At 53.5% G+C, this 24,429-nt stretch overlaps 1 protein-coding gene across 9 annotated transcripts in view; it reads right to left on the bottom strand.

The window, feature by feature from the left end:
* Positions 1 to 407: 407 nt before the first annotated feature.
* Positions 408 to 24,429, bottom strand: part of TRIM9 (tripartite motif containing 9) — a 61,812-nt gene continuing 37,790 nt past the window's right edge. The window contains exons 4-13 of one of the 9 annotated variants that reach the window (XM_066189148.1): positions 21,489 to 21,599; positions 20,399 to 20,552; positions 17,873 to 18,030; positions 16,426 to 16,564; positions 12,061 to 12,249; positions 9,271 to 9,312; positions 8,230 to 8,253; positions 6,890 to 7,193; positions 4,860 to 5,022; positions 408 to 2,047 (exon numbers count right to left, since the gene is read on the bottom strand). In XM_066189148.1, the coding sequence (XP_066045245.1) occupies positions 1,985 to 2,047; positions 4,860 to 5,022; positions 6,890 to 7,193; positions 8,230 to 8,253; positions 9,271 to 9,312; positions 12,061 to 12,249; positions 16,426 to 16,564; positions 17,873 to 18,030; positions 20,399 to 20,552; positions 21,489 to 21,599 (1,347 nt within the window). In that variant the 3' untranslated portion in view covers positions 408 to 1,984. Of the gene's footprint in view, positions 2,048 to 4,859; positions 5,023 to 6,889; positions 7,194 to 8,229; positions 8,254 to 9,270; positions 9,313 to 12,060; positions 12,686 to 16,425; positions 16,565 to 17,872; positions 18,031 to 20,398; positions 20,553 to 21,488; positions 21,600 to 24,429 lie in introns of those variants that run through there. The other 8 variants (XM_066189149.1, XM_066189150.1, XM_066189151.1 and 5 more) reach the window with 8 other exon arrangements.

The raw sequence follows: 24,429 nt of genomic DNA, 5'->3' as shown, positions 1-24,429 counted from the left end.
CCTCTCCTGAGTCACTCTGGGAAAACAGAGCAGGCACTGATACCCCAGCAGCGAGCCCTTCTCACGGCCCTGGGAGAACTGTCCATGCTGTTCCCTTGGAAACGGCTCCCCCTCACTGACCCCTTAGCATTCTGCCTCTATTTCATCTCCCTGGGGAGACGGTGCTCTGTATCCAGCCTTGGTCCCTCCTTCCAGGGACCCAGGGGCAGCCACAGATTCTCTGGGCAACCTGTGCCAGAGCCTCCCCACCCTCACAGCCAGGAATTCCCTCTTCACGTGGCTTCCACGGGCCCCTCCCTCCCACTGACTGAGTTCTGTCCCTTCTCTGCTGCTGTCTCTGGACAAGGCCAGCGAGGGCTGTGCACCAGGGAGGGATGAGATGGGACGTGAAGCACAGACACGCTCTGGAAGCTCTGCCCTTCTCTGGTAAAAGTCCTTTATTAGAACGGCAAACATGACACTTCTCGTCAGTACAGCGGCTGTGTGCAGCTACCATCGCGCAACGGGGGGACGACGTCGTACAATCACTGGGACTCTAAGAAGCACCATGAACACCCTAAAGAACGGGGGATGACGGCTGAGAGAGGAGCCCCGGGTGAGCCGGCCACGGGGGGCTCCTCAGGAATCCACCAAGGAGCTGCCCGGCGTTGTCCCGCAACACGGCTCTCCGGCAGCTGGGAGGAACTCCTCGGTGGGAGTCAACGAGATAGCACCCATCCAATAAATTAGGAAAACTTAATGCTAGAGCAACGAGGGAATGAACGGGACTGTCCTAGAGGAGAGGAGGAGGGCACGCTGGGAGGGAATGGGCTATTTACACTTGTCTTTCTGCTGGGCCGGCGCTCCCGTGGCATCCCAGCCGGAGCCGGGAACGATCCCGCTGCCCGTCCCGGCTCCGCAGGGACCGCGGAGCGAAGCGAGGGGACACGGCCATGCAGGTGCTCTCGGCTCGGCGACGGGGCTGGCACCGTTCCTCTCCCGCCTCTGAATTACCAGAAAGTCAAGCAGGGGATGGAGGCCGACGGGAACTGCTGCCGGCAGCAGGCGCGGATTCCTGAGTGCGTGGCAGGGCCGTGGCCAGCTCTCCTTCCTCCCCATGCCATCCCCACCCCCCGGGCTCTCTTGTCAGACCCTGACTGCAGAATGAATTCTCCGGTGATTGGAAGGACACTATCAGTTGAATTTAAGGCTAGGCTTTATATGGCAACTATAAAAAAATAAACACTAATCTCCAAAGAGCCGGGCGAGGGCTCTCCGGTCTATGGCTGTGGCGCATGTGCTGGCACCGAGGGGTGGGAGGGCCCCTGGAGAGCCCCCCGTGGGCATTCAGCCCACGACCAAGGGTCTGCCAGCACCCGGAGCACCTGGGGACAGGACGGCCACCCCCTGCCCCGCAGAGACGCCCCAGGGGGACACGGGACAGAGCAGGGTATTTTGGTAAGGACATGGAGACTGACTGGTAATCCAGGACCCACCTCTACACATGACCGAGGGTGCTCTGCAAGAAAGGCCACAGGGGGAAGAAATAATCCTGCAAAGTAACCAGGCTGGCGCGGGGGGAAGCGTTCCCGTGGTGGGGTCCCTCCAGCTGGCCCCACGGGAGGGGAAAGCGAGACGGAACTGGCCCCCCCTCCCCCCCAAAAAAAACCCCCAACTCAAATCAGGAAAATCAAACCTAAAAGCGGACACAGGAGAACAGCTCAGGCTACCTAGGTACTTCATCAGCCAAAGAGAGCTAAAGAGCGAAGCGCACACACACAGGACAGCGCGGAGGCCGGAGAGCGGAGGCGGCCGAAAGCCAGGATCTTCCTTCCTGATTTGCTTCCCCGTCTCCGGCCAGAGGCTGAGCGGGGACCTGGCGGCCCAGCGGGGACCTGGCAGCTGGGCAGGGACCCAGCAGCTGGGCAGGCCAGCCTTGTCCTGCAGGAGGGAACGGGCTGGCTCCTCTCATCCCGAGAAGAGGCAGCCGGCTCCGGGAGCATCCTCAGGGCATGGCCGAGCGCGAGGCGTAGAACTCAGGCACGGGCAGCCCGGTGTGCAGCGTCACCTGCAAGGAGAGACACGGACCTCAGCTGTGTCCCAGCGTGCCTGCTGGACAGCTCGTGCCATGGCAGCTGGCACATTGTCCCCAGGGAGGGCAGGAGCAGCACAGGGGACAGGCAGGATGTGACCGGAGATGCAGGCGTCCCCAGAACTGTGGCAGTGGCTCCATCTGCCTTGTTCCTCACTTTTCCGTGACGCTGGAGTGAACTGGGACTGCTGGTACCAAGCCCCAAATATTCCCAGCTGGCACCATTCCCGTTCCCACCAGAAAGGTGGGACATGGCAGGAGTTGGGTCTTTGTGCAGGTGAGATGGACAGGAGGGGATGGGGGGGCCTGAAGGACAGTGAAGACATTGCAGGAGATCTTGGAGAAGCCCCTGAGCTGAGTGGGGATGGGGACAGAGAGGGGACAGGGACAGTGGAGGGATGGGGACAGTGGAGGGGATGTGGCTGATTGCTGGTGGCAGGAAGGAGCTTTGTGGTGGGGAAGCTGAGCAGCATCAGGATGTTGGGACAGGGCCATGCTCACACAGGCTCTGGTGAAATTCAGTTCCCTCCACAAATGCTTTCATTTGGGAGGAGAGCACAACTCCTCCTTTTATTGCAGCAGCAGCATTTTCCCCCTTCAGATACAGGTTTAAAGAAAACTGTCTGAAATACAGTGACTTCCCTCCTAATTAGAGCTGGTTTCAATTAGGAGTATACTTTTGAAGAAGCATAATAAATGGCTTGGCTTAATTAGCAGCCTTTTATCAGCATCCCACGGGATTTCTTTGTTGTCAGGGGGTTTAGGCTCTGCCTTGCCCAGGGAACTCACAAAGCCAAGGGGCTCCAGAAATGCCTTGTCCCTCAGGGCTGTGTAGAGGACTGAGGTAGGAGTTACACCCAGCACTCAGCAGGACGTTTTTACCACACTGAATTAATACAGCACCTCTAAACCCAACGTAGACAACTGGGGCTTAATTAGTGTTTCCTAATTAAACATTTCTCCAAGCTAGGCAGACCCTTGGGGTGGGACACTTTACCAAGGATGCTCCCGAAGTTTGGAATGGTCCCAACGCACCTTTGTCCCTGCTGGAAAATTGTCGCTGCCTTGGTGACAGCGCAGCAAGCTCTGGATCCTGACAGACACAACGGAACATGTCCTAATCCATGGATCCCTCATTTAGAGAGGCCACTTGGTGCCTCTGTCCTTCCACAGAGCGGATCATGAAATCCTAGAAGGGTTTGGGTTGGAAGTGACCTCAAAGACCATCTCACCCCACCCCTGCCACGGGCAGGGATACCTTCCACTGTCCCAGGCTGCTCCAAGCCCTGTCCAACCTGGCCTTGGACACTGCCAAGAATCCTGGGGCAACTACAGCTTCTCTGGGCACTCTATGCCAGGGCCTCCCCACCCTCAAAGGGAAGAATTTCTTCCCAATATTCCATCTCTTTCTGCCCTCTGGCACTGGGAAGCCATTCCCCCTTATCTTGTCACTCCAGGCTCTGTTCCAAAATCCCTCTCCAGCTTTGACACCTGCTGTAGAAGATCCTGCCAGGATGCTCGACACCCCAAGATGATCCATTATGTGCAATGGATCACATCCTTGGATGTGCCTGGGCACTTGTGCAGGGTTGGAGGTGCAGGCAGTGGTAGGGGGGATGTGCCAAAGCCAGGGTGTGGAGGATTCCCTGGGACAGAGGATAGCAGGGATGTGATCAGTGAGAAGAGAAATGAAAGATGGAAATACCAGATTGGCTCAGGGTGCCACTGCTTGGGGATGTTCAGGAGAGCTGAGAGCTTGGGAGAGAGGGAGAGAAGAGGGGTTTGAAATGTCCCAGAGGAAAACAAGCTGTGAGAGGTGCCCTTCTCCCTGGTGATGCTCCCATCCAGGACCTGGGAGAGCTGGAGGAGCTGGTGAGGCTCTTGAGAGGGAGCATCACAAAACACAGTTATCAAAGCCCATCTCAAGGAGGGCTGGAGAACCCTGGTGCTTCAGGAGCCCTGAGGGAGGAATATGGAGTGAGGAGCAAGGCTACAAGGGAGGCCCGTCCTGATTCTGGAGACTCACAGGTGGTTTAGGGTGCAAGTTTAGCTCCTTCCAAGCCACCCTTGCTGCACAAGAACCCTCCTGCTACTGAGCGGCAACAACTGTGCTGCACTGACAGCAGTGCAGGGGTGTTGGAACCCTGGGCATGAGAATTTTAGGCTTTCTGTGCTCACAGGCACTGACCCTCAAGAGAACACTACATTTGACCTGAGGCCGTGGAAAGGGCTTCCAAAATTGAGTGACAGCACTGGGACTGTGGGCGTGGAGTTTGAATAGAAGTGTGTGATGTCACAGGGTGCAAAACTTAGAATTTAAGGGTTTAGTGTCTAGTAGTATCTATAAGGCAAGAGGGAGGATTTAGGGAGTAGGTTAAGTCCTTCTTTCACCTTCTTCTTCATGGGTTTGGGTGGTGTTTTCTAATTGGGTAGAAAAATCCGCATTGCGGATCACGGGTGTTTGGTTATTGGGTTGAAAGTAAAAATAATTCAGGTGTCATCTCACAATTGGACAATTTGTGCTTAAAAGACCTCGGAAAGAGACAGAGACAGAGCCATTTTTCACTTTGTTAGCCAGAACTCACAGCTCGTGAGACTGTAACATAGATAAGAATTAATAAACATCTGAGTCTGAACACCAAAACTGCATCTCCCGAGCGTTAATCCCGGCTCTAACAGAAGAAAAGAAGATAAGAAACCCACGGAGGGGGAGTGTGACAGCAAGGCCACCCCTTCCCACTGCTGGGAATGCCACACCCTGCTCCAGAGAGCCTGACCAAGGCCGTACCTGCACGTTCCTGTTGAGGCTGACGGCGGGGAAGAAGAGACCCTCGAGGTTCTCAAAGGCCACGGGCCCTTGCTGGTCCTCGTTGATGGAGAATGTCAGAGTCCTCCTGGTGAGATCCAGCAGCACTCCCACCGTGGCACCTTTTGTGATCCCACCCTCAGTTCTGTGGGAAAAAAAAAAAAAAAATGGGAGAAATTCCGAAACCAAGTGAAAACAATAAATGTGAACGGGATGGCAAGAAGTGCAGGGAAATGGACAGAAGCTTGCCCAATTAATCCTCATTGAAATCGCAAGATTTCATTCCCTTTCCTGGAAGGAAACTCTTCCTTCCAGGAAAGGGAATGAAATCTTGAAATAGAGAACAAAGTTTAACAAATGCTCTGGAAAGCAGATATGATTAAAAAAAAATGCAATTGAAGAAAAGCGAAAATTTGGAAACGGAGTGATTACAACTAAATCGACTGAGATGAAATGAGGGTGAGTGAAAAGGACCAAATCTTGTCGAAATTACTCCAATTAAAATCCTGCAATCAGGGAAAATGGTAAATAAAGAGAGAGGAGAAGAATTTGAGGAAATGAAATGCTAAAAAAAAAAGGAAAAATTCTGAAACCAAGTGAAAACAACAGCAGTGAGTGGGATGACAAGAAGCGCAGGGAAATGGACCGAAGCTTGCCCAATTAATCCTCATTGAAATCGCAAGGCAGGAGAAGAATTTGAGGAAATGAAATGAGAAGGGCAGTGGCTCAATGTCCCCTGTGCTCCTGGCTCAGGCCATGGAGCTCAAGGACTGATGATGCTGAACACCACAGCTCACCCAGGAGCCAGGCCATGACCTGCTCTCATCCCAGCCATGCTCATCATTCCCTGAAACCTCCTCCTCTACTCTCCCTTGGAGCTGCTCTCCTCTTGCCATGATGTCCCCAAAGAGCCACCCTGAGAGCAGCCACAGCCACACAACCAAAAGGGGGAAAAGCACGTGGAACTGTGGAGCAAAGCCACAGCACCCCCACCAAAACCTGCAGATCCATCAGGGAACGGCCCTCGGGGCTGCGGGAAGGTGACCCCAGGCTCTGCCCAAGCAAAATTCCCAGTGCCATGTGGGACATGGGCAGAAGCTGTGGGACAGGGATCAAGGCGAATGTTGCTGCAGGAGTTTGCAAGGATTTGGCCGTTACTGGGAAGGGGATGCCTGTTGCAGAGCATTTCCACACCTGAGCAAATGGCTCTAAATAAGGAAAAGAGTTTCAGTTTACCTCTAAACGCGTAAGGAGGTTAAACTAGAATTTTCCACGTCCTTCTCATTGTAATTGGCCAGCACAGGGGCACTGATTGGGCTTTAGAAACGTTTCTCAACATCTGCAGCTGCTTCTATTGGCAGCAAGCCAGGTTGTCCCTCCTAAATCATTAAGAATTTATAAAGGTGTACAAAAACAAAGGAGCTCAGGTGCTTTTAAGGTATCTTAGCGAGGCGTCAGAGGCTTCTCTGACACCTGTGCTCGGCTTTTGTTTCTGAATCGTTTGTTATTTTACTTTTATTAAAACCTTCGCTTTACAAAACGCACTTAAAGGGCCGTCTCGCAAAATGATTTTAAGTCATTTTCTGTGAGGTGCTGGACACCCTCAGAGGTGTTGAACCCTGGCAGAGCTTATTACACCTGGCTCTTCGAGAAATTCAACAGATGCCAACAGGAAGAGTCAGCATGGAAAGAGTGGTGGCAGCCAGGGAAGGAATACTGGAACAAGACAGCACCAAGCAGGCAGGGCCTCGTGGGTCTGCGAGATTTTAGCCTGCTAGCAGCTGCTAACTTTTTTTCCCAAGGAGAAACTTCTCAATAAAGTTTTTTCTCAAAACTAGCGGGCTAAAACCTCTCAGGCCCATAGGGCCTGATCCCCACTCGGAGAAGGGCACATCCTCCAATAGAAGCGACCAGGATTGATGTCACCCTCCCCGTGGACACCTGTAGGTGCCACTGTGAAAACCACAGGGCTGTGGTGTCCGGGAAGGAAGGCCGTGTCCCAGCCCACCTACCTGTTGGTGTGGGAGTTGTTGTGCATGAACCAGCTGCGGTTGTTGTCCACGTACATGGCCCAGGCTTTGTCGTCCTTGCCCAGCATGGCGTCCTTGAGGACGTCGATGCGGGCCACGCCGAAGGCCGGGTCGGGGTGGTTGTCGTAGCGGTCGATGGACAGCTCCCAGTAGTGCAGCCCTTTGGAGAAGCCCGTCTTCCCCAGCACCACCCGGTCGTCGTAGCTGTTGCAGGTGACGGTCAGGTTGTCGTTGGAGAAGATGATGTCGGCGTGGGCAGAGGCGGGGTCGAAGGAGAACCAAGCGACTGGAACACACAAAGGACGCGGGGTCAGGGCGGTGGGGACGCGCCGGAGCCGCGCCGAGCCACACGGACATGCTGCATGCAGGACACGGAGCCTCCACCACCGAGGGACAACTTCCACCACCGAGGGACAACTTCCACCACGGAGGGATGCTCTGAGCTCCTGTGGCTGCAGCTGCCAGTGTGCCTGAGGTTTTATGGCCGGGACTCGGAGGAGTTTCGTTCTTGCTGCTCCATGGCTCCCAGTGTCTCGGCTCGTGAGCCTGCAGGATCCTCAAGGCCTCCTAAAATTTGGCCCTCGCGGGAGATGTGATCCTCACCAGGTCTCCAGGCTCTAACAGAATTGTGGAATCATGGAGTTGTTTGGGTTGGAAGGGATCTTAAAGCCCATCTTGTTCCAACCCCTGCCAAGGCAGGGACACCTTCCACTATCCCAGGTTGCTCCAGGCCCTGTCCAGCCTGGCCTGGAACATAACTTATTCTCAGGACCAAGTGTTATTTAGTTTGCAGAGTCAGGTCCGTGTGGGAAGGGGACCGAGGATCAGCAGATAAACTCTGTGTGTGTGTATTTTAAGGGCTGTTTTTGGGAACCAAAAGCACACACAAAGGTCTTCATTTACACAGATGCCACATCACACCAAGAAACCTCCCTGCCAAGCAACGTGCCACACCTAAGACAAGAACTCATGGGAAGGCTGGAAAATGCCCCAAAACCTCCACGATTCCGTAGGGCTGCTGGTTTAAATGCACAGGACTTGGTTACTGCAAATCTGACAGACACAGTGTCACGTCCTCGACAAGACAGAGGGACGGGGGATTCATTCACAAGCCACCAGCCCGGTTCCCTCCAGCTGAAAAACGTGAAACTTGACACATCCACAAAACACTCTGACGGCTTGAAAAATAAATCATAATAATAAAAAATAAAACCACTCGGGTGAGACTGATTCAGTGGTTTATTGGAACGTTTCACAAGACAGCTCTCCCATGCACGCGGCCGCCCCGCGCTGCTCCCCGCGCCGCGCACGGGGTGCCGTACCTGCCACCATTTTTTTAATGTCAACTGTGGTCATTCCCAGGGAAAGGCATGCGGGAGAGAAAACAGCACGTCAGGTTGGGTAGGGAAAAGAAGGAGAAACCATTCCTGCTTGTCCGTGACTCCAGCCAGAGCATGGATCTGTCGGCATTTTGGGTAAGGGTGGAGCGAGAGGCGCGAAGATGGGCTGGGGCTGCGAGAAGGGTGAGGAGGGAATCCCACAGGGCTGCAGGCTCCTTCTCCCAGGGGAATGAGCAGGATTGGGCCTGCAGACAGTCTGAAGAGGACAGGCAAGCAGCAGCCACCTTGCTTTAATTAGCTGCAGAGGGGCTAATTGCATCCATGGCGTTTGGCCCACTTTCAAGTGCCTTAATGAGCAGGGATATTACTGAGAATCATGGAATGGTTTGGGTTGGAAGGGACCTTAAAGCTCATCCTGTTCCACCCACTGCCATGGGAAGGGACACCTTTCACTATCCCATGTTGCCCCAAGCTGGCCTGGAACACTTCCAGGGATCCAGGGGCAGCCACAGCTTCTCTGGGCAACCTGTGCCAGGGCCTCACCACCCTCACAGCCAGGAATTCCTTCCTAATATCCAACCTAACCCTGCCCTCTTTTAGTTTAAAAGAGGAGGAGAGCAGAAGGATCAGTTCTTAATTACAGGGCCACCTGGAGAGCACTGACCTTGGGTTTCTCTTTAAAACCATATGGGGTAAAACCAAAATGCCTTTACATCATCCAGCAATCGTAACTTCTCCAAATTTGCCTCCTGCCCAGGTGCAGTCCCCATCCCTGGAGGGATTTAAAAGCTCTGTGGATGTGGCACTTGGGGACATGGGTCAGTGCTGGGGAATGGTTGGACTCCATGATCTTAGAGGGCTTTTCCAACCTCAACAATTCCATGATTCTGTCACATCCCAGAGTGCTCTGCAAGCAGGGTACGTGCAAGAAACGCTGCTCAGTCGCCAAAGAAAAGATAAAAAAAGCAAAAAGAACGAAGCAACACGCAGTAGGTGCCAGTTAATTGTAATTAAGATACTTGCCTAATTGGGAGTAAGGCGATCCTTGTGTGTCAAAACTGCATCCTATAAAGAGATACTACATTTCACACATCACAGCTAAGGAACAACAACCTCCTGACAAACACTTGTGAGCTTTTCATTGTTAATTAAGCATCCAGCAGCCACGGGAGGCCTGATTCATTAAAAGCCGGAGGGCACGGAGAGCGGTGACAAACACAGCCTGGGAGTTTGGGTGTGGACTGTATAAAGTCTGAGTGCTCAGGATGCCAAATGATTCTGCTTTTCTCCAGAAAGGAGGCAGGAGATTTTAGCCTTGGTGGTGGAATACCTTGGCTGGTTGGTAAAGATTCTCTAAACTGACTGAAAAAACACTCCTTGTAGGACGGGTATTGAGGAAAAGGCAGCTCCTGATGGGTGTGAGGTCCGGGTGGGAGTGGAACTGGAATCCTGGGGGGCTGACACCTGCCTCAGACCCCTGCTAGCCCCAAAGAGCTTTAGCTTCATCAGCTGCATGGGCAGCATGTGTTGGGGTGCCCTTCGTGCTCCTGTGCCTGATTGCTGGCTGCCAGCACCTCACGGGAGCCAGGGACTGATCCAGGAGCTTGTCCTGACCTAGGGGCTTGTCCTGATCCAGGAGCTTGTCCTGGTCCAGGAGCTTGTTCTGATCCAGGAGCTTGTCCTGACCTAGGGGCTTGTCCTGATCCAGGAGCTTGTACTGATCCAGGAGCTTGTTCTGATCCAGGAGCTTGTCCTGACCTAGGAGCTTGTCCTAATCCAGGATCTTGTCCTAATCCAGGAGTTTTTCCTGACATAGGGGTTTGTCCTGATCCAGGAGCTTGTTGTCCTGGTCCAGAGGCTTGTCCTGACCTACGAGATTGTTCTGATCCAGGAGCTTGTCCTGCTTCAGGAGCTTTTCCTGACCTAGAAGCTTGTCCTGATCCAGGAGCTTGTCCTGACCTAGGGGCTTGCCCTGGTCCAGAAGCTTGTCCTGACCAGGAGGAGACACCGACACAAAGCCCTGTGTTGGCACTGCGTGGGACAGCACTCATGCAGGGTGTTGGATTTCAGGGCCACCCCTGTCCAGCTCTGAGCCTGGTTTTCCCCCTCCTGCCCTGGCTGTTGGTGGGAAAGCCCCTGGCTGTGGTTGTGCTCCGTGCTGTGCCAAGAGGCTCCTCCTGAGGCTGCTTTAATGAATCCTGCCCCGTGTCCCGACTCCAACACCGCTTTTCCAAGTCTCTGCTGCGCATGGCTGTGCTCCAAGCTCTCGTGAGGGACACACAGACCCTGTTTTGATGTTCAGGACCCCGTTTTCCCCTGTCCCCCCACCCCAGAGTGGGGCTGCAGAAGGTCCAAGGTGCGCACACGGGAATCGCTCACGGCCAGCACGGAAAGGTCCCGGAACACCGGACACAAAGGAAGGAACGTCCGTGACAAAACAGCGTTGGAAGCCATCAGCTCACAGCAGCGCGATGAGAAACCAAACATAAAAAGCACAAAGAAAAGAAAGTTTGCAGGGTCCCCCCCCGCCCCAGTTATTGTGGCAAGGGTCATGCTGCAGCATTCCTCATTCCGTGTTATGGGATGGAAGTCAAACAATCGGGGGCCCCCATTCTTCCAGGGCTTACACCGGAGAAAGCCGGGAATTAACGTCTTTGGAGTGGTGCAAATCCAGAGCGGTGGAAGAATCAGGGCCCAGGATCTTTAGCAACAGAAGATGTGCAAAGACTGGTTAGAAAACAGCTCTGAGAGATCCCTGTGCCTGTGGCTCCTGGCTGGCTGCCCAAATCCATCCCTCACTCTGTCTGACCTACCTACATCCCACCACAGCCCGCGATTCCGGGCGCACGGATCCGAACGGAGCACTCGTGTGGGGCTGCCGGGCAAGTGAGGCATCACAGGAGTGGTGTCCTCTGCTCTGCAGGAAACACGGCTTTGGGATGATCACATCTGGGTTTGGAAAAGCTGAGCCCAGTGCTCAAAGCCGAGCATAAGAGAGCCCGTGTCTCCAGGCCCTCAGTTGGGCCGTGAATTCCAAACTGGTTTGGGTTGAAGGGGACATCAGTCACCTCAGGGACACCTTCCACTGTCCCAGGCTGCTCCAAGCCCTGTCCAACCTGGCCTGGGACACTTCCAGGGATGGAGAGTCCACAGTCTCTCTGGGCAACAAGCCAGACCTTGCCTGCATCCAGACTTGCTTCTTTCTTAAGATTTAAGAAACCAAACTAGATTTGGTTTCTAGATTTAAAACTAGATTGGTCTAGATCTAATCAACCAAATTAATTTCACAGACCAAACCTCCCAGCAGAGGCTGAGTTTCCTGGTTGTATTAGGAAAGGAAAGCATGGGGATATTCCCACACATTTCACCCAGGGAATGTCTTTTCTGATTATCCCTAGACACGAGATCAACACAAACTAGAGATGAGGAATCTTCTAGAGCAAAGTGTCCCTGCCCGTACCAGGAGGTTGGAAGTGGATGAGTTGTAAGATCCCTTTTAACCCAAACCATTCAGGGATTCGTGATCACCAAAGGGTTCAGCCTTGCCAAGAGCAGCACCCAGGTAAGGAATTACTGCGCTGCTCCATCACCCCACACCTCAAACTGGCACAGCTCAAACATCCCAGGAGAACCACGCCACGCTAACCCCCCTGGGCGGCAGGAGCAGGCCACGGACAAACAGAAAGAATTCCCGCTGCCATCCGCATGTCATGGGAAAAAAAAAAAACAAACACAACGGAACAGAACGAACAGAGAATTTGGAGATGCCCAGAAGCACAGACCAAGAGGCAACGCCAGAGGTGCTCAGCTCACCGGCTGAATTCAGGGACTGTAAGGAAGAATGCAAGCTCAGCTGGTGGGCCGAAGATCTTAGCTCAAAGTAGGATCTCCCCGAGAAGCTGGGTTGTAGATTAAGGGTGGAGGAGAAAGGACTCATTCTACGAAGCTGCGATCTTTCCAAAGGCACTGGAAAAGGGAGGGTCTGTTCTTCTGACTGCGTGTCTAAACGTAAGATCAATGCAAACTACAGATCAGAAACGGGGTCTCTGCTGGGCGGCGCCGCTCCCGAGCCCGGGCAGGGCAGGAATGTCTGGTGCTGGGCAGCCCAGAGAGACCCTTCAGGGCAGCCTGACAGCAAGGAAAACACGTTCATCTTCCAAAGCGTCCCCGGGACAAATTCAACTGGCTTGTCTGTAAAGGGGGGGATCCTGCACCTCTTCACAGCAAGGCACCTAAAAAAATTCACAGGTTACCATGCACACGTCCCGTCGCGCTTTGACGCATCCCAAACCTTTTTGTGCACAATAATCAAGGGGTGGAAAACCCAGCTGGGGATATTTGGCAGGGCTGTGCTAAGCTCTATCACCCTAAGAACCACCAAGCACCCACCTTACTCAAGGGTTGTTCAGGAGGCTGTGTTCTTGGTATCCCTTTGTACCTGTCAAAACACATCTGAGCCTTACAGCAAGAATTTAACTCGTGGGGTACACAGCAAAAACGTCAGAGCAGAGGAAACCTCTTGGGTCATTGGTTTCTGTTCCCTGCTACCACAGCCACCTCCTGCAATTTCTTCCCTAACCTTTTCCAGGATTATGTTAACGTGAAAATGCAGAATCCACCATCCACACACTCACACCATATCCCCCAGCCTTCCCAGCTCTTCTGTGAGTATGGATTGAGCTGGGAATTGTGTGAAAGCAGATAAAAAGGGAACATTTCTTTGTGTTAAAGCTGATAAAAAGGGAACATTTCTTTGCACGGTGGGTTGTAACTTCTGCAACTCGCTGCTGCTGCCGCTGCGGCCGAGGCTGTGGAAGCAAAGGGCGTCAGTGGGGTCAGAGGAGATAAATTATTGCACAACAGTCAATAAACAGAGCTCAAAGTTAGGGAGGAACAGCTTCTAACCCTACCAAGAGTGAGAGGAACTACTACCACGAGTAGCTGTGCTCATGACTCTCCCTAATTAGCCCCTCACGTCCCTGTAGCTCCTTGCTGGCTGTTCTCCCTTCGGGTCCTTCACCCTTTCCAAAAGCTGCCGGTTAAAAAGCCCTGGTTGCCGCTCAGGGTCACTCCATGGATGGGCAGGAATTTAAAGGTGGGCTCCAGATGAGGAGCTGGGTTTGAAGGAAAAGGTTCTGCTGCTTGGCTTGGCCGGGGAAGGGAGGTGGAAGCTCTGTGCCTGGAGAGAGGCATGGGAGGCATGGCTGAGCTCCATTTCTCCATCTCCACCTGGACTGAGGTGGTCCTTCATCCTGACATTCAGCTTGCTGGACAGAACATGGAAAGAGGTCAGCAGGAGACTGGCCAGAGGCTGGGAAATCTGCTGGATGAGGGAAAACCAGGAGAGCAGCGGCTGCCCAGCTTAGGGAGAAGGAGAAGGAGGAGGCTGGGAGAGACCCCAGGTCTCCCAGGGGTCAGGACAGCTAAGCAGGGCTGCCACCAGCCAAGCTTTGGGACATGTCTCTGCCCTGGGTCACCTTGGAAACTTCCTTCCAGATTCACTTCCCAGCCCACAGCTGAGCTTCATTCAGGTGCTGGAGAAACAGAGGTTAAGGCAGAGCCTTGGAGCCTTTGGCTAAGCTGTGACAGAGCAAGAAACACTGGCAGGGATTGTGTGGAACAACCCAAAATCAGCTCAGCAGGGGACACAGTTCAGGGGAAGGACGTCACCTTCAACCCTTGCTGCCCCTTGGCTGTGCTGGTGACAGGGATCTTCATCCCTGGGAAGCCCCAGCACACGGGAAGGGCCCTGGAGCCTTCTCCCAGCCAGGAACCACCTTGTCCTGCTGGTGGCACCAAGAACCAGCTTTGGAGAGTGACCTGCCATGGTTTCCTTTGGGATGAGCAGGAGGTGCCTCTCACCACGTGCTGTTCCTGCTGTAGACTCGTGTGTGTGCTGCCTTCCCATGGGATTTTCCACCAGTGCTGCCTGGCTCCCTGTGGCTGTTTGGCTGGGCAGGAGCACAGAGCCCCAGGCACATCCCCTTTTTCTCATCCTTTTCCTCTTCAGATGCTGAGGCCCTGCAAGACCTTTTGCTCCCCACTACCCTCTGCTCACACAAAGCAGAAGAAAGGCTTCAGTTCCCTTCCACAGGCTGCAGATGAAGACCTCACGGGCCAGAATTACAAACCAGCTCTTAAATGCCAGAATTCCTCACAACCACTTAGAGCAGGACAGCCACGTTCAGAGAGCTGGTCTTTTCACATCCAGCCTGGTCCCTTTCTTTTGTCCTCTCTTCCCACACAACCACTTTGCAGGAAGCTGCAGAGCTCCGCCGAAAGGAAAAAGCTAAGCCTACTTCAGACAAAATAGCTCTTAAAAAGGCCTGATGGTGCTGTAAAAGGCAGGAATAAAAGCCTAACCAAGGGCTGTGATGTGCTAGGCAGCTCCATTCAACAAGTCACTCGGATATCCGGAAGCTGCACACACAGATGTGATTTATTTCTCTTTGAATCCAAAAGAGCTCAGGCAGCCTCTAAGAGCACAAAATGCTCCAGGCCCATTTGACTTTTTCTCCCTCTTTCTTTCGTGCTGGAATAACAAATGCAAAAGCCCATTCAAGTGAAAAGGCTGAATGAGTGCAGCCAAGGAGCGTGGAACTTCTCCTTGGTGGCACAGATCAAGCACCAGTCCCAAGCAGGGCCCTGCTGGGACCACAGGCAGCTCTTTTCTCCCGAATTCCTTCGTATTTTGGAGCTGGGCTTGAGCTTGGCTCAAGGTGAGAATGTCTCTGAGAGGAAATCAAAGCTGGGAAGATCATGGTGGGGACCCTGCAAACTCCTGGCTGGGACAACTTAAAGCTCAGCTGGTTTTGATGAGGAAATTGTGTCTCAAATGTGTCGTGTGAGGCACAAATGAGATGAGAAGTCTCTGCTTTCTCCTGCAAGGCTGGAGTGGGAGCTGTTGACCTTCAGGCTTTGGGAGCAGTCCTGCCCAACCTGGCATGGGGCTGGATCCAGCTTGGCCCATCCCTGGATCTCCACAGAAACTTCTGCAGCTTCTTTGCTGCTGGTGCTCAGTTTGCAGAGAGGCACTGATGTGTCCCTGACAGAACTGCCAAAGGCCTCTGTGCTGTGCTGTGACCTCCCTGCCTCTCCTGTGAGAAGTTTGTCACACTTTTGCTGTCTGCTCTACTTCCGAATGAAACCCATTCCTTGCTGACTTGCCCAGCCTTCCAAACCTGCCCTTTCCAAACTGGAACGCTGATCTCCTGCAGGCAGCAAGAGAAACACTCTGCATAGCCTTGCTCTGCTTTTGTCTTCTTTTTATTTTTCAGCAAAAATCCCGTTTTTTCTCCTTGATCCAAGCCCCTGGGGCTGCTCTGTGGCAGGAAAGCTCTCACCTTCCTTCCACCCCACCAGCAGCCCCACGAGCTGTGTGTGTTCCCTTCTGATCCCAGCTGCCAGCCAGCTGGATGCTGCCGTGAAAAAATCCTCACACGGCTTGGAAAAGAGAGATTCTCGTCCGGGAGCAAGGAAAAGGGATTCCAGCAAGCGTGGAAAGCTCCCCAAGAAGGGTTTTGTGCCTGGCTGTGGGGCAGCAGACGTGCCTGTGGGGGCTGATCCCTTCCTCCACAGCTGCAGCTCCCAGCTCCCACCCTCGGAGCCAGCCCTGCCACTCTCCACCTGCATGTCAGGAATAAACCAATTTTCCACAACGGATTAAGTGCCTGGTGTGACAAACGTACTTAAAGCCAGGCAGGGAGATCCCCCTGCAGCCTGCAAGGGAGTGTTTAATATTCTGAGTGCCTGTGGGAGTGGGGGTGATGCAGACGATGCCGCAGGGGGGGCTCCTGCACATCCCTGGCTCTGGAAGGACACCCACACTGCTCCATGGTCCCTCTGCTCCCTGTCCCGTGGTTCTGGCATTGTGCAGTCAAGCACAGCCCTCAGGAGCAATGCTGGCAGTTTTATTTGCTTTAAATGGGACCAGTGAAAACATCCGAGCTTCCCTTTTTGTGTCGCATCGCCCCAAATTTAAACACCTCTCTCCCTGTGCCAACCCAAAGAACATCCTCTGCAAAGGAAAAGGGAGAGAGAGAGGGAAATCCTGGCAGAGCTGGAGGTTCCTGACACAACTTTCCCCCTCTGGTCAGTGCTGGTGTTCCTGCAGGGGTTGCTCAGGGTGTCCTGAGCCGTGTCGGAGTGCCCTGGGCTGGAGCTGCTGCAATTCCTTACCCTCGGAAGTCTGGAGGACCAGGGTCTTGCTGTAGGGGCTGACTCCTGACTTGTTGAAGGCCTTGACCCGGGCGCTGTAGGTGCTGTTGAAGTGCAGCCCATCCACCGTGCACATGGTCTCCTTGCCCACGTACACCTCCTGCAAGGCAACACCTCCTGTCAGTGCCGCCATCAGAGCTGGAAAACCCCAGCGCCTGGAAAACAGCCCCAGGGGCTCGGCATGCACAGGATCCCACCCTGCTCTGCTCCCTGGGGCAGTGCTGGATGGGGCTAGGGCTGGGCAAAATGGGATTTGGTCCTTGGGCTGCAGCACCAGCAGGAGGTGAGGGGGGTTCTGCCCCTCTGCTCTGCTCGGCTGAGATCCCACCTGGAGTTCTGCCCCCAGCTCTGGGGCTCCAACATCAGGAGGATGTGGAGCTGCTGAAGCAAGTCCAGAGGAGGCCCTGGAGCTGCTCCAAGGGCTGGAGCCCCTCTGCTCTGGAGCCAGGCTGGGAGAGCTGGGGATGTTCATCTGGAGAAGGGAAAGCTCCAGTGAGAGCTCAGAGACCCTGGCAGGGCCTAAAGGGGCTCCAGGAGAGCTGGAGAGGGACTGGGGACAAGGGATGGAGGGACAGGACACAGGGAATGGCTTCCCATGACAGAAGGCAGGGTTAGATGGGATATTGGGAAGGAATATTACCAGCAGCAAGCACTGACCTTTTTCTCCCCACACTCAGCCTCCTGCTCCCTTCTCTCCAGGTCCCACCCACATCACCTCTCCTTTCCCTCAACTCTGCTCTGGCTCCTGCCTGCCTGAGCTCCTTGTGGATAAATTCAGAGTGCAGTGGGCTCTCAGTGGATGTGAACACGCCAGGATAATTATCGGCATGTCGGATCAGAGAAAAATCATATTTTAATTGTGTAATTACAGCAATTTAAAAGCCCTCAGGCCTTAAACACCTCTGCTTGCTGGCAGCTGGCGAACCACGAGGCTTTCATGGCAATTAGTATACCCTGCATGAAATATTCAGCAACCCAAAAATATGGTGCTTCATGGAATCATGGAATGGTTTGGGTTGGAAGGGACCCTAAAGACCATTAACCCCAACCCCCTGCCATGGGCAGGGACACCTTCCACTATCCCAGGCTGCTCCAAACCCCATCCAGCCTGGCCTTGGACACTTCCAGGGATCCAGGGGCAGCCACAGCTTCTCTGGGTAACAAGAGCTTCAAACTTGTTCTTTGAGTTTCCAAGCCAACTTTGCCACTGGAAAGGGAATTTGCACCCCCTCAAATCTCCCTGTACCCCAAAACCCCACAGCTTGCCTGCCTCATCCGCTTCCCTGAGCACCCCAGCAGGGAAGATTTTTGCAAAAAAACAAAAAAGTCTGAGGACAAATTCTGTGGTCACCTGGAATCACTGGAGGCAGAACATCCCCTTCCCACAGGGCTGGCTCCAAACACCTACCCTGAACTGGCCGCCGTTGCCATCGTCCAGCTCCAGGATGTATCCTTCCACCTGCACCGTGGACAGAGGGGGCTGCTTCCAGGACAGGGTGGCACTGTTGTTGTGGGTGCAGCACTCCTCCAGCTGCAGGATCGGCGGGGCCGGCACTGGGGAGGAGACTAATCACCAATTAGTGCAATTAGTGCAACCCTGGGGGACGCAGGGTGCATTTACTGCCTCGGTGGGAAGGCAGCTCAAGGGGCAGGGGAGGAAGCAGAAAGGATTGTTCTCCCACCAAGCTCCATCGAATTCTTACCCCTCCCCACCAGCCTGATCAAACTTTTCTCCTTTATTCCCGTTTTCTAATTGACTTTGGAGAATTATGGCAGCACAATGTGCCTGTTTTGAGCTGCCTGGACCTTTCATGCAGCCAGTTCCAAAGCTGGGACATTCTTTCACAGGTCCTGCAGAACCCTGGGTCTGGACTTATCTACAGCCCTGCTTTTCCATTCAATAAACTCACTGCAACAAAACTGGGGGGCTGAGTACTCCCTTTGGCTCCCATCAGCTGGACAGGGGACAGAAAGGACTGACAGGGTTTTTTTCTGCTGTGTTTGGGCATCTCCACATTTCAGAGCACATTCCTGCTCTGAAAAGCACGGGAAGAGTGACAACCTGACAGGGAGATGTCCCCTGATACATCTCTCCACAGAGCTGCTCATCTACCCTCCTCATCCTCACTGCCCAAAGAGCCAGTGGAAACAGGCATGGAGAACCCAGACAAGATGGGGATGAGGCATGGATGCCTGGGAAAAAGCTGGACTTGCTGGCAGAGGCTCAGCATTCACCCCCTGCGACTCCTCCACCTCCTGGGCTGGATCCTCCAGGCTGGCAGTGGGGGTGGGATGTCTTCTACCTATTGCCTACTGCACTTTACTGAGGCCTCAGGTGTTGCCCTCCCTCCCCTGGTGCTGTGACACAGATTTGGGATCCAAACCCAACCTCCTGCAAGTCGACAGAACCAACAACTGATTTCCACAGCGAGGGTGAGCTGGGAGGAGGAAGAGGAGGGCGCAGGTGCCTTCTGTTATTGGGCAGCTGTTAAACCAGCTGGGGCCGTGTTCTTTATCCCTTCCAGGACCCATCCTCCCTCCAGGGGATATCTGCTGTCCATGGGCCATCCAGGCTCACTGCAGGGCTGATACAATCCCATCATCCCATGGGGAGAGGCTCCACCCAGGGGGAGGAGCCTGGGCTTCCGCCTGGATCAAAGCTGGCATTCAGAACAGCAGCACGGCCTGTGTGCACTGGATTCCCAGAGGGAGAGCGGACCCATCCCAGCACCACTGGAACCTTCTCCAGGATCATCTCTGCTCCAGCAGAACCACATCTGTCACTGCAGGAGGACTGCATTGGGCTGACACCAACACCCTGACCAACAGCGGGTCGGGTTGTATTCTGCCTCTGTCAGTGTTTTCTTTTTATTGTTTATTTGCTTTTTTTGTGCTACTACATTTTTATTTTTAATATTCCTAGTAAAGAACTGCTATTTCTATTCCCATATCTTTGACTGAAAGCCCCTTAATTGCAAAATTATAATAATTCGGAGGAAGGGGGTTTACATTCTCCATTCCAAGAGAAGCTCCAGCTTTCCTTGGCAGACACCTGTCTTACCAAACCAAGACACAGAGGAAGAATGCGGCCAACATCCTTCCTGTCCTTGGCCACTGAGACACCCTGGTGTGTGCAGAGAGCTCCTGGGGCAGGAATTCCAGGGAATTCCAGGAATTCCAGCCGTGATGGGAATGAAGAGCAGTGCCAGACCTGGGGCTGGTGGCTCTTCCTCCAGGCAGCAGAAGGTACAGCCCACGTTCAGTGTCCTCCTGAGCCTCCCTGGGTCACAGCCCCTTTGCCCCTCTGTCACATTCCCTGGGCTTGCCAAATCCCAAATTTCTCATGGGCTGCAGCAGCCTTTGGTGGGCCAGGAGAAAGAGCACAGAGGGAATGGGGAACAGGGAGGAAATCAAAGCCAAAATGATGATCTAAACCAACACTGAGGTGAGGGAGGGCAGAGCCCAAGCTAAGTGACCCGGCACTCTGTTTGGAGGGACATCTGGTCTGTGACAGCTGCTGCTGAGCACTGAACGTGTGTGGGGGTGTGAGGAGAGGTTTGGGAAAAGCCTTGTGCTGCTCTCAGAAGAGAGGTCTCAACCTGCAGAGCACTTTTCAATGCACTAATAACCTTGTCAGAGCACTCTTTATTGCACTAATAACTTTTTAATGCAGTAGGAGTGCTTTTCCAGGCAAAGCCAAGCTCCTGGCACCCTGCTCTGGCACACAGATGCCCAGGTATCCAAGACAGGGAGGCAGATGGTCGGCCTAGGGATGCAAAACACACAGAAATGGGCATAACTCTGGGTCTGGGATGCCCAGTCTTGCTGGGAGATGAGAAACTCTCCTTTTCTACCCTTTCCCTGGGATGAGCTGCATGGAAACTCCCAGCAGGAGCAGAGCTGAGCTCTGGAAAGGCACTGGAAAGATCCTTACCTTTCATCTGGACGAAGTCGAGCTGGTGGATGGACTGCAGCAGAGGGGCATTGTCCAGGTTCAGGTCGAAGTCCGTGGTCATGCGGGGGGTGAGCGTCCCCTTCCCCCACTGATCCTCGGTCAGGTGCACCCTCCTGATGAGAGCATCCGAGATCTGCAGGGATGGAGCAGCCTCAGCTGCCGTGGGAAGTGTCCCAAGCCTCGTCCCCACCCTGTTCTCCCCCTCCCTCTGGTGCCTTAATTTTTATCTCCCATGTATTTCAGGCTCTGTGGTGCGCAGGGGTGCAGCTCTGAGCTCACAGTCAGTGTCACTCAGCTCTGCACACAGCAGGGACACAAAACAAATCCTTCTCCTGCTGCACACCAAGGACAGCTGGGACAAGTGTTCAGGCCCAAAGGCACAAACGAGGGTGGGCTGGAGGGAGAGAACAAGAAGGATGGGACCTCACAACCTGAGGCTGGAATTGGACAATTAAACCCCAATATGCAAATGGACCAAAACTTATAAAACTGTAAGACCTCATGAGCAGTGGTCCATTTTGTGACCATTTTGTGACCATTTTGGGTCCACCCTGGATGTAGCCCTGGCCAGGCTCTTGTCCTGCCCAAGGTGGATCCTTAAAGGCCTTTTAATAAATTACTTTATTCTCCAGCACTGTCCAGTCTCTGTTCCAGCTCAGCCTTCCCAAGACATCACTGCAGGCCTCCCAGGCCAGCTGCCAAAGGCTGGGATGTCACAAGTGGTTTCCAGCATCACTCCTCACTGCAGGCTCAGTCGGAACAGGGAGCCCTGGAGTGCTGGGTGCTGTTTAATGGCAGGGTTTAGTGCCAAAGGGAGCCCAGGAATGAATGACTGGTGGGATTCATCTCCCAAGGGCTGTCTGTTGGTCTCTCAGCGGAGAGCCACAAGCTCGTTGTGATCCCTGCTCCAGAGATGCACCATCCACTCCCTGCTGCAACCCTCTGCTCCAGAAACGTCCCTGCCCTGCCCCTGCTGGGAACACGGAGGTGATCAGAGGCAGATCCTTGATTTTGTGGGGCCATCCTCCCTGGAGGAGCCCCCAGCTCTGCTGCACCGCCCCGGGCTCACCTGCAGGAAGCCGCTGGGGTCGTTCTCCTTGATGACCTCCAGGCAATATTCCATCAGCCCCGTGGTCTGGCGCAGCTTCACCGTGCAGTGCGAGATCTGGTCCCTCACCACCTGCAGGGGACAAGGACAGCAGGGTCACAGGGACTCCAGGGAACAGGGGGTGGCAGGACTGGCCAAGACTCATCCACTGAACCTCCGGATCTTTCAAAACCTGGTGAACAACAACACAGAATCCCAGAAAGTTTTGAAAGTCCTTTCCAACCCAAGCTAATCTTGTTCCACTGCCTGTTGGAACCCTGGGCACTGACAGTTTTGGGGTTTTTGTGCTCACAGGCACTGACCCTCAAGAAAACAGTACATTTGACTTGAGGCTGTGAAACAGGCTTCCAAAATTGAGTGACAGCACTGGGATTGTGGGTGTGTAGTTTGAATAGAAGTGTGTCATATCACAGGGTGGAAAACCCAGAATTTAAGGATTTAGACTGTAGTAATATATATAAAGCAAGATGAAGGATTTAGGGTATAGGCTAAGTTCTTCTTTTTTCACCTTCTTCTTCATGGGTTTGGGTGGTTTCTTGTAATTGCATAGAAAAGTCCCCATTGCGGGCCACGGGTGTTCGGTTATTGGCTTAAAAGTAAAAATAATTTAGGCGTCATTTCATAATTGGACAATTTGTGCTTCAAAGACCTTGTAAAGAGTTAGAGATGGAGCCATTTTTCACCTTGTTAGCTAGAACTCACAGCTTGTGAGACTGTACTTAGATAAGAATTAATAACAATCTGAGTCTGAACATGAACTGCATCTCCTGAGCATTTAATCCTGGCCCTAACAGAAGAAAAGAAGGTAAAACCCCCACAACTCCCTACTAGGTACCTCCTACTCCCCACCTGCCACTATCTCAGGTTGCTCCCAGCCCCATCCAAGCTGGCCTTGGACACTTCCAGGGATGGGGAGTCCACAACTGCTCTGGGCAACCTGTTCCAACCAGCTCTGTTTAGCCCAAAATCATTAACACACATAATTATTCAAAGCAGGAGGGCAGCTCCATGCCCTGCCTTTAATTAAGCCAGCTTCCAAATGGCAGCTTGTGAGCTCCATGCAAGGCAAATGCCAGCTTCCATAGATCCACCCTTGGAACGCAGCCAGTGGGGTTGGCACTGGGGCAGCTACACTCAACACTCCTGGATAAGGAGTGACCCTGGCAGCTGCTCTTTCCTGGAGGAATGAACACATCACCTCCTCCAGCCTCATCCCTGAGGATCTGTTTGAGATGCTCATCAGCTGAATGGACCACGCTGCAGAATTCCCTAGTTTTCTCCACTGAGCTCCGAGGGAGGGAAGTTCCAGGGAGAGGAGATAAAGAAATCAATCCAAGCTCTGCCTGGGGCTGCCCAGGCTCCATATTAAGGCACCTCTTGCACTCACAGCTCCTTCCCCAAGGGATCATGTTCCAGCATCCCTGGCAGAGAAGCACCAGTGTGTGGTTTACTGGCGCCTGAAGGCTCTGCTGACCTTCCCTGAAGCACAGCAAGGAGGAGAGTTCAGGCTGGATGCCACAAGGATTTATTTGAAAGCTGGCTGGTCCTTCACGCTGAATCCCGCAGGTCCAGGGTTTCTGCTGGGGGACACTGGCAGAGCAGCTCGGGGAGAGAGATTTTATTCTTAGACTAACGTGCTCAAACCCTCATGGAAGGTTTTTGTATTTTCTACTCCTGGAAGAGCTTTAAAGAGCTGTGTAAAGCTCTCCGCTAGCACTGAACAAAGCTGTGCAGCTCCGTGGAGTGTTACAGTGAGGATGAGCTGTGAGGATGAGCTGCAGCAGGATGGGAAAAGCTGCAATAAACAGGGATGAACGTTCCTGGGAGCTCAGTGCCTGCTGCTCCACAGGCTCAGCAGTGCTGGGATGTTCACTCTGAGCTGGAGAGCATCTCCTCCTTGCCAGCATCCCTCCAGCATTCCTGTCTGAGGGAAGGGCAGGGGAAAGGAAGCAGTTGGGCTCCTGCAGTGAAGGAACCTGGGCTTTAAAGGGGGGAGGGGGGGTGACTCCTGTGGGGCAATCAATGCCATCATGTGTTGGTTAATTAAAATTTAATCACCTCTACTTAATCACCTAGCAGGAAGAAAAGAATTACCAGTCTTGCAGCTTAGGAGCTCAGATTCATTCAGGTTGGGAAAAGCTCTCTAAGACCACCCAGGCCAACTGTTCCCCCAAAGCCACCACTGTCCCATGTCCCCAGGTGCCACAGCCACATGGATTTTAAATTCCTCTAGGCACAGAGACTCCTGTCTCCTGATGAGCAGCCTGAGCCAGGGCTGGACTTCCCTTTCCATGAAGAAATTTTCCCTCATATCCAATCTAAACCTTCCCTGCTGTATCTTGAGGCTGTTTCCTTTCATCCCATCCCTTGCTCCCTGGGAGACTTGGGGTCAACACCACTGCTTGTGCAAAATGCCATCAAACACTTCTCCAAAACAGCTCCAGATTTTTAGGGAGCAGCCACTCCTTGCTGCTTTCAGCAATCCCAGCCTGGTGTTCCCAGGCTGTGGCAGAAGGAGGCTGGAGCAAGCCCAGGAGCTGGGGAGGGGGTGCAGCCAGTGCACCCCTGTGTGCAGGGTGGACAAAGCAGCAGAGGGAGCTCCCATATTGCTCCTCTGGACCAGGACGTTGTCCAGAGGCTTGTGGAGATGCTGGATGGCTCTGAGATGGAGCTTTTGTGCAGCAGGACCTGCACATGCTGGTTTTGGCCTCAGGCACCGTTGTTGTTGGAGTGGGGAGTTCACTGACAGCCAGTTTCTAACACTTGAGTGCACTGGGACAGCTCTGCTGGGGTGAATCACAGAATTCCAGGATTGTTTGGGTTGGAAGGGATCTTTAAAAGCCATTCAGTCCCAGCCCCTGTCATGGCAGGGACACTTTCTACTATCCCAGGCTGCTCCAAA

The sequence above is a fragment of the Chamaea fasciata genome, unplaced genomic scaffold, assembly GCF_029207755.1.
Source record: "Chamaea fasciata isolate MVZ Bird 193981 ecotype frontalis unplaced genomic scaffold, bChaFas1.0.hap1 SCAF_7, whole genome shotgun sequence".
Taxonomy (NCBI): domain Eukaryota; kingdom Metazoa; phylum Chordata; class Aves; order Passeriformes; family Sylviidae; genus Chamaea; species Chamaea fasciata.
This window is presented reverse-complemented; position numbering and strand designations above follow the sequence as displayed.